Genomic DNA, 9,651 nt, shown 5'->3' on the forward strand with positions numbered 1-9,651 from the left:
AAAATGTTTCAGAAAAGCAAGGGGCAAGCCAGCAGGGGGTAGCGGTCATGGGGGTGACGCCGGTGAGGCTTCAAAAGATGGCCCCTTATCTAAGTAGATATCCGGACCGGTTGAAGGCGGTGGTGATTAGGGACGGTTTTGCTGAAGGTTTTAGGATTCCTCACCCGAATCATACGGTCCCCTTTTCTACAAAAAATCTGAGGTCAGCAAGTTTACATGCGGATGTTGTTTCGAGTAAGTTAGCAAAAGAGGTGGAGTTAGGAAGAATGGCGGGCCCGTTTAGTTCGCTGCCTATGGAAGGGGTGATCGTTTCTCCATTGGGGGTGGTGCCCAAGAAGGAGCCAAATAAGTTTCGTTTAATCCAGCACCTATCGTACCCAAAAGGTTGTTCTGTTAACGATGGCATTGCGGAGGAATTATGCTCGGTTGTATACACGTCGTTCGATGCGGCAGTGCAATGGGTTCGTATGTACGGAGCGGGGGCCTTGATGGCGAAGACAGACATCGAGTCTGCCTTTCGGCTTCTGCCGGTACATCCGGAGAGCATTCCGTTACTAGGTTGTTTTTGGAATGGAGAATTTTATTTAGACAGGTGTTTGCCGATGGGCTGTTCCATTTCTTGCTCGTTGTTTGAAACTTTCAGTACTTTTTTGGAATGGGTTGTTAGAGACGTTTCTGATGTTGCTTCGGTCATTCATTATTTGGATGACTTCATGTTTGTGGGCCCCCCGGACTCTGCGGTTTGCGGTAATTTATTGGCCACCATGGAATGGGTGTCCGGGCATTTCGGGGTCCCTTTGGCGCAGGAGAAAACAGAGGGTCCCTGTACGGTCTTAAGTTTTCTCGGGATTCTTATCGATTCTAGAAAGATGGAATGCAGGTTGCCCGACGACAAATTGTTGTTGCTGAAGCAGGAGGTGTCCAGAATCGGAAAATTGAGGAAAGTGACGTTGAAGGAGTTACAGTCGTTGCTAGGGCGCTTAAATTTTGCGTGCCGGATCATGCCTATGGGCCGGATTTTTTGCCGAAGGTTGTCCAGAGCTACGGCGGGAGTCCGTGCAGCTCATCATTTCATACGTTTGAGCCGGGAGCACAAGGACGATCTGTTGGTTTGGCAGCGTTTCTTGGAAAATTATAATGGCAGATCATTGATTCAGCAGGAGGATTTGAACGCCTTTGATTGTGAAATTTATACGGACGCAGCAGGGGGAGCCGGTTATGGCGCCTACTGTGCAGGCAAATGGAGTGTCGGAGTGTGGCCGGAAGAATGGCGGCAAAACGGGCTAACCAAAAATTTGGCATTGTTGGAGTTGTTCCCAATTGTAGTGGCAGCGTTTATTTGGGGCGAGAATTTTAAGGATCGTCGGGTACGATTCCATTGTGATAACTTGAGTGTCGTGTCAGTTATCAACAGTTTATCTTCCTCTTCTCCCCCCGTGATTAGGTTGGTTAGGGAATTGGTGTTGAGGTGTTTGGAATTGAATTCGTGGATTTCGGCGGTGCATGTACCAGGTGTCCAAAACAATATAGCTGATGCTTTATCTCGTTTTCAGTGGGACCGATTCCGGGAACTGGCGCCAGATTCGGAACCTACAGGAGCGGGATGTCCTTCGCATCTGTGGCAGATTGTTGCGGAAGGGGAGGTCGCTTGATACAGGCCTCACTGTCGAGCAGGACATGGTCGGATTATGCAGCGGCGTGGGAGATGTGGGAAGGTTGGTTGGTCCAATGCGGCCCAGTGGAATCCGACGGCGATAAGATTATGGCTCTGCTGGCTTTGATGGGTAAGGCGGCCGAATGGGGATGGTCCGTTTCGAGGTTAAACAAAGTTGTTGCGGGTCTGGCCTTTGGTTTTCGGTTGCAAGGTTCAGCTGATCTGACAAAAGATTTTTTGATAAGGCAGGCTTTGAAGGGTTTTCGGAAGGGCAATGTGTCTTTTGATAAGCGTAGGCCGATTTCTTTTGGTATGCTGGAACGGCTTGGGGAGGCTTTGGGCGGTATTTGTAGTTCGCAGTTTGAGGTTGTATTGTTTAGGTTAGCCTTCTCTTTAGCGTTCTTTGGCGCTTTGCGCCTGGGGGAGCTGGTGTCCCCAAATAAAAATAAGGTGGGTGGTCTGTTAGCGGAAGATGTTGACTTTTGGGCAGGAGGTATTGTATTTTGGATCAGGCGTTCTAAGACTGATCAGCTTGGTAGGGGTAGGCGAGTGGTGCTGGGGAGAGTTGACGGTAGCGGGATGTGCCCGCAGCACTGTTTGGAATCTTATTGGCGTCTGTCGGCACTGAGGGCAGGCCCTTTGTTACGACATCAGAACGGGGAATTTTTGTCGCGCTACCAATTTACGGCGCTGTTGAAGAGGGGTTTGGGATCGTTGGGTGTTGACCCGAAGAATTTCGGGTCGCATTCATTTCGAATTGGTGCTGCGTCCGAGGCGGATGGTCTGGGCCTAGGCGTTGATGTTATCAAAAGAATAGGCAGATGGAGTTCGGATCGATATCTGTCTTATATTAGGAATTAGGTCTGTGGGGGAGAGAGCCTTGTTATGGTGTTAATCATTGTTGTGTTTTTTCAGGTCGAACCTCCCTCCTGGCATGGATTATCGGACATTCATTTGTTCATTGGGGTGCGCTTCGTGCGGATGTCAGGCGAAATGGTAGGCAATTAGGCTTTGTAAGGGATTCGGTGGTTATTAGATGGTTGGGATTCCGGGGTATGTTATGGCGGAGTTTGTTGCCGGCAGTTGCCAACGCCGCTAGATTGGATCGACCCCCGGACATTTTGGTGGTTCACCTTGGAGGAAATGATTTGGGAGTTAGGCCAGTGAGGGAGTTGATCAGAGACATTCGTTTTGATTTTTTACGGTTGTGGGTATCTTTCCCGGGTGTTGTGACGGTGTGGTCGGACATTGTACCAAGGCGGAAGTGGCGTGATGTACGGTCCCATAGAGGGATCAATAGAGCCCGGGTGAAGCTGAATAGGGCGGTGGCAGGATTTGTGTCTCGGAACGGGGGTATTGCCGTTAGACATTTGGAGCTGGAGGATGGGATTGGCAATTATTGGAGGGATGATGGAGTGCATCTTAATGATGTTGGTATGGATTTATGGGCACTCGGGCTACAGGAAGGAGTCGAGAGAGCTTTGGTGGCGGTGGGGCACTCACGAGCCTGAGGTGGTCAGGGCTGTTCGTGTGTGGCGGGGGGTGGGGTTCTTGGAGGTGGTGATGACGTTTTTACGGGGTTGATCTGGCTTTTGTTTACGGGCTCTGGACGGGGAATTTACCTCGGGAGCTTTGGGGTTTTGGTTTGCCCGAAATGGGTTACATGGTGCCCTTGAGCTGGTGGTCACGGCTGAGGGTAAAGAAGTGTTTGGTTTTAAAGTTGGTGGTGGCTTTATGCCTATTTTTGAGCCAGATTTCTTACCCCCAAGAACCCTCCCCTCCAGGTTTTTTACATATGGTATATATGTTGTTATTTATGTTATTGTTTGTTTAATAAAATGGCCGCTGTGGCCAAAATTATCCAAAGAAATTTACGTGTTGGTGTTTAATTTAAATTTACAGGAGAAGGGGAGAATGGCCCCCTGGGGATGGGGTGGGGGTCAGGAAGATTGAGTACGGGAAAGACCCTGTTTTGGCGATACGCGGTCAAGAAGGGGGGCTGTAATGGGCGCAGCTGGATGAAAGCCCCCACATGACTGCGTTGCCAAGAAGGGAGTTTTAGAGTTTTGAATAAAAAAAGGGATCTTATAGGTGATTGGTGGAAATTTTTGAATAAGGGGTGGACCTAGTGGGGAAAGGAGGCAGGGGCTGGAGAAGTGCGGGAAGGATCACTTGTGAGGTGAATCATCAGGAGAGAAGCCCACCCTCCCTCCCTTTATTGTGGATTAGTTTAAGTGAACAGTTTGATGGAGGGGTAGCCGGGGAGTTGGGTTTTTTCTCATCTCGGTTTTTTAATCAGTTATTGCCAGAGGGGAGTTTTCGTTATCATTGTCACAGTGGCAGTTTTGGCGGGGGGTGGGGTTCTTGGAGGTGGTGATGACGTTTTTACGGGGTTGATCTGGCTTTTGTTTACGGGCTCTGGACGGGGAATTTACCTCGGGAGCTTTGGGGTTTTGGTTTGCCCGAAATGGGTTACATGGTGCCCTTGAGCTGGTGGTCACGGCTGAGGGTAAAGAAGTGTTTGGTTTTAAAGTTGGTGGTGGCTTTATGCCTATTTTTGAGCCAGATTTCTTACCCCCAAGAACCCTCCCCTCCAGGTTTTTTACATATGGTATATATGTTGTTATTTATGTTATTGTTTGTTTAATAAAATGGCCGCTGTGGCCAAAATTATCCAAAGAAATTTACGTGTTGGTGTTTAATTTAAATTTACAGGAGAAGGGGAGAATGGCCCCCTGGGGATGGGGTGGGGGTCAGGAAGATTGAGTACGGGAAAGACCCTGTTTTGGCGATACGCGGTCAAGATTATACCTACAGACTGCTCTTATAAGGGATAGGAGATGTTCCTAATTCCTATCTATATCCACAGGCTGACGTTATAGGATACAGGAGATATTCCAGTCTGCATCTACACATGGCTATTAAAGGGGATAGGAGGTGTTCCAGTACACATCTGTAATGCTCGGGGAAACTCTAGCTGAGGATTTTGTGTCTGGGTGTCTGTGTTGATACCACTTGTAAACGTAACTGCAGGCCGCATACTACTGCTTGACATGGCTGGCCAGGACCTGACAAGACACAGATGAATGTGAGAAACAAGAGTAAAACAATTCACTTTTCTTTACTAAATTAACTGGTAAAACATATATAAATGCAGTAGCAGGCGTGGCAGTTAAATAATACACCTACTGCCCAGGTGTGAGGTATAAGCTTGATAGATCCAGGTGCTTCTCACAAAGTTAGAATATCATCAAAAAGTTAGCCTGTACATGTGGTGGCACATTTCTGATATGGCTGAATACACTGAAAGGATACTATGAGGGCACCATTGTCCCTTGTGAGGGCTGCATGGGTACAGGTGTATCACTATGGCCCCTCATAACTTTTCTCAACTTCCGGTACATATGGGCCACCCGCATGTTGGTGTGCCACTGTATCTTTGTGCCTACTCAAACTTGTTACAACTCCTTAAGAGAAAATGTGTCCCAGCCTGGCCAGTTTTCACTATGACCCCCACTATGACTTTTGACCTTCTTATCTAGTATAGATAGTGCTTCCTGTAGGCACTCCACTTGCCTGCTATTTAGGACTACTTCTACCACTTGAGACTTGGTTACGTCAGAACTTGCCACCTGAGTATCGTCTCCTCTCTTCTCCACACACAACACCCTAAACCAATGCTGGTTGCCATCAACAGTTGCTTTTCTTTTCAGTTCTTTCCAACAACTAACTGCCAAACAGGAACTCAGTTCCTAAAGTCACTTAACTCCTCCCAACATGGACAGACGTAACAAAAGACTGCTCTTCATGGAGTTTTGAGTGATCCAGATTATATCTGAGATCTGCTGTTATAGGACATTGATATATATATATATAACACTATACAACAGCCTCTTCAACACGGTTTTTGCATGAATTACACTATTGTTCCACATGTAAAAATGTGAGGAACTTTGTGCACAGTTTGATCAGATCATATGAGCCCATCTGCTAATGGAAAGGTAATGTTTTCATTGGCCGATAAGCTCGGACACTTTGATCAAAAACTCCGCCATAAACTCGCATTTTTTATGTGTGAAGAAATAGTAGAATTCATGTATATAATATTTTATAATATTTTGCAGAGTGCTTTTGCAGGTGTATGTGTGTGTTTGTATTGCAATTTGCATATTGCATATTCATTTAATACTATAGGTAGGAATGAACAATTTCTATATTTTTGGATAATACATCTGGTGCTGTAGATTTTATCCATAGCCTGCTGTTATAAGGGATGGATTAGGCTACATTTTACTGCCACAAGCGAGTAAAAGAAAATATACGAAGACAAACATCCATCCATAACTTTACTTCTACTTTGCTCCATGTATGACCAACTTTACTATGCAGTACGTCAACTCCTTTCTATTCTCATTGCAGGACTTTTATGAATGGTGTCACAGGATCGGGGAAATCCACAAACTACACACACTGCGGCAGTGGACAAACGGGGGTCTGCTCAATTATGTGATCAATGCATCAATGCACGGACTCACAGCATTTCATTGTGAGTATTTATTGTGTGCAATGTCAAGGGTTATTAGAAATGTATCATCTCACATACATGGATGACATTTCTGACCCGCTGCGTTTTTGTAAGTTAAGTAAAGATTTGGGCAGTGCTTTCTCGTGAGAATTGCTGGATTCATTATTACTACACTGGTCAGCAAAAATGCTGCATCATTTTCCGCTGCGTTTAACTGTCCAAGCAAAGTGGACGCCATTTCGTCTAGAGACACTGTTGAACTTAGCAGTTTTGGTGTTTTTTGTCTCTATAGGCATCTATTGGGAGCCTGAAAAAAAGGAATTTGGATAAAACATGTAAAAATAAGCAGTTGCTTTTTAAGAGCAGAATCAAAGATTTTCTATACTATAAAAACACATTAAAAACACTGCTTCAAATCTACACCAAAAACACGTCTAATAAGGGAGAAAATGCATAAAAAATGCAGCAAAAAATGCAATAACCAGAGAAGATAGCTATTACATAGTTTGAGAAAAAAATGCAGCATTTAATGCTAAGTGTGAAAACGGCCTTAAAACGCAAAACCTCATATAGTGAAACTACATAAAATGAGAAAGTTATGGCTGCTATAACTATGAATGAATGAACAAAAAAAATCTATAAATCCATAAGTCCCAACCGTCTCGGATATTTCAGAACTGTCCAGGATTTGGGTCTACGCCCTGCAGTCCAGGCGTCTGCTGAATGTCCCCTCTGACAACTCCTCCTGCCAGGGGAGAAAGAAAGGATAAATGGGTGTGGATAGGGGTGTGGGTAAATATATTCTGTGGCGGTTTAGAAAGTACCATTTTTTGCAATAGCTGGTCTGCTAAGGATTTTCAGTCTATTGTTTTGCCACACTTGTAGTTACAATATTGGTCCAGATAAACTCATGCAGATTATAATAATTGTAGTGATATTTTACATATCTAAAAGCAATTTTATAGGTGGGCAGATCAAGTCTTAAAGTGAAAAAGATTCGGCATTCAACATGGCAGTAAGGGAACAGAAAGCTTTAATGGCAATCCAAAACAAAATAATTAACGTTTCAGTCCCTAAATCCGGACCTTCATCAGAAGTTGATTGCCGTAGTGTGAGTGGATTTTTGCAGGGTAGCAGCGCACCTCAGTCGCAATGTAATGACGGGCCGGATTTAGGGACCGAAAAGTAGTTTTGTTTTGGATTTCCATTAAAACTTTCTGTTCACTCACTGCCGTTTTGAGTGCCGAGTCTCTTTTATCTATATCTATGGACTGGACTCGAGCACCGCATTTTCCTTGAATGGAGTGACATATATTCTACAGTAGATCTAGAATTAAAGGGATTATTCACTTTGAACAATCCTTTTGTTATAAGGGTCACTTAACAGTAGACTAATAACCTTCTCAGAAATTGGTATGTTGACTAAATGACAGCATGGCCTGAGTTTATAAGCCACCAAACCTCGCTATATAGCACAAAGGCCAATGTTTCCATAAGCAAATGAAACTTCTTACCTAACGTTGATTTTCTGATATTTTTACATTTTGGTCTTTGACATTTCCATCAATCATGCCTTTTACATTTTTCTTTTCTGCAGAAGGGCTACACAGTAATATGTGTACTGAAGCCAAACATTGATCACACTTCAAGGGGAAGCTCTCTTACATTTCCTCTTCGAGAACATGGCTTGGATAACAAAGGCATTTTCCGGGGTACACAGGAGTGGTATTTGTTAAGCAGGGGCTGATCGCTCAGCCAGGGGATACAATTACCTCTGCATTATGGCCGTGGCTAGGCTTGAAAACCATCTACAAGTAACCATGGACATTACAAGGAGGACTGTCATTACGTGTACAATCAAGACTTTTTCCTTGGGCAACATATGTACAATTGTAAAGCTAACATGCCTTGTACATGACGTGCGTGTAGGTGTAGCTTTATATCATTTTTAATTTGTGTGTTGGCGAGTTACAGAGACCATTGGGAGACTTTCATAGCTTTCCATTGTGCTTGATGTTACACTTGTGGACGCATGACCACGGAGTTATGGTAGGAATATGGTAAGACTAAAGCCCAATTGTTTCATGCATGACTGTCAGTAGGAGCACACAATACATAGAGTATCACTCTATCAGAGAAACATAATGTAATCATTTCATGAATAGATGAGGAATTGATATGTTGAATTATTGGGCCATTCATTTTACAAACAGTTGTGAAATGTTGAGCTACTGACAATATACAAGAGAAAAAATACACCAGCAAATATATTCCCAATGCATCACAAGACACGTTACTTCCATTCTATAGACTTGGGTTGTTTTTTTTACTCTCGCAGTAATTATATTGATGTTATGTATATTGAGTATTGACAGCTTGGCATCACCATGTGCCAAGAGCTAAGCCACTTTATTATAGTGTTATTGCTCAGGCTTGGAATCATGAAGACCATAAGAACAACTTTTGTTTTATTATTTGAGACGCAAAACTCTATAGCTTTTTAATGCAGTAATTTTACTAAAAATTGACAAGTATGCCTTTGTAAATATAAATGCAGTGAAATGGTTCTGCTTCTGTAATTCAGAAATAAATATGACTTTTTTATGTGGCTGTGAATTATTTATGGTCTGTGGAGTCGGTTAGCACTTGTCTGTTTGTCCTACACCTTGGCCTAAAGGTTCATGCCGAGATGAGCTTATCCTTAACAATTCTTATCAGCATTGATTTTCCAGGAGACGATTATCAGCCTCATTCACTGCACATCTCATACCTGACGCATTGATTCTCCATCTTCTGAGAATAGTGAAGGTTAGTAGTGTATAATAGCCAGGTTTCGTCAAACTCAATCTGACAGGTGCCCCGCCCCTATCAAAGTGTATCAAAGTGTGTAACCCCTCCCCTCCCCTTGTTTGACGGCTGGACCCCTCCCCTCCCCTTGTCTGACGGCTGGTATCCAGCTGTCCCTCCTTGTTTGATTTCCCCTTTTGATATAGTTTAATATAGTTTAATTTGTTGTAGTTTTGATATTATTCCCGTATTTTGTGGAATAACACATGTTTATAATTATAGCCTAGTCGTGTATTTATTTTACACGTGGTTTATAACACCTTTTTCATTTGTTTTATAATAGATTTTATACGTAGCCCCGAGTTTGATTCTGTAAGCTTTTGTTTTATTCACAGTGTATCCATATAGTGAATAGGTCTGATGTTTCTGTATGCAATCCTACAGCCTGTTATGTGAAAAGTATTCTCAAACACTAACTAAATGGTGAACATTACCTAAATTAGGTTAACTGTGGGTCAGCGGCTTATAGCACCTAGGTCAAGCAATTGTTGTTGTATTTGCGTACCCCATAAATGTTTATTCTCACAAACAGAAAAGTTATTGTGTCCTGAAGATGGCATCTGAGGTTATTTGTTTTTTGTATTAGCTATCTCAGAAAACAGCTGTGTTATCTGAGGGTCAGATA

General features: G+C 43.5%; 1 protein-coding gene across 4 annotated transcripts in view; it reads left to right on the forward strand.

The window, feature by feature from the left end:
* LOC138669647 (probable myosin light chain kinase DDB_G0271550) overlaps positions 1–8,783 on the forward strand; it is a 223,709-nt gene extending 214,926 nt beyond the window's left edge. For all 4 annotated transcript variants that reach the window (XM_069756302.1, XM_069756304.1, XM_069756301.1 and 1 more), the window contains 2 exons: positions 6,074–6,200; positions 7,777–8,783. In XM_069756302.1, the coding sequence (XP_069612403.1) occupies positions 6,074–6,164 (91 nt within the window). In that variant the 3' untranslated portion in view covers positions 6,165–6,200; positions 7,777–8,783. The remainder of the gene's footprint in view (positions 1–6,073; positions 6,201–7,776) is intronic.
* The last annotated feature ends 868 nt before the right edge of the window (positions 8,784–9,651 follow it).

This window comes from Ranitomeya imitator, chromosome 3 (assembly GCF_032444005.1).
Source record: "Ranitomeya imitator isolate aRanImi1 chromosome 3, aRanImi1.pri, whole genome shotgun sequence".
NCBI classification, from domain to species: Eukaryota; Metazoa; Chordata; class Amphibia; order Anura; family Dendrobatidae; genus Ranitomeya; species Ranitomeya imitator.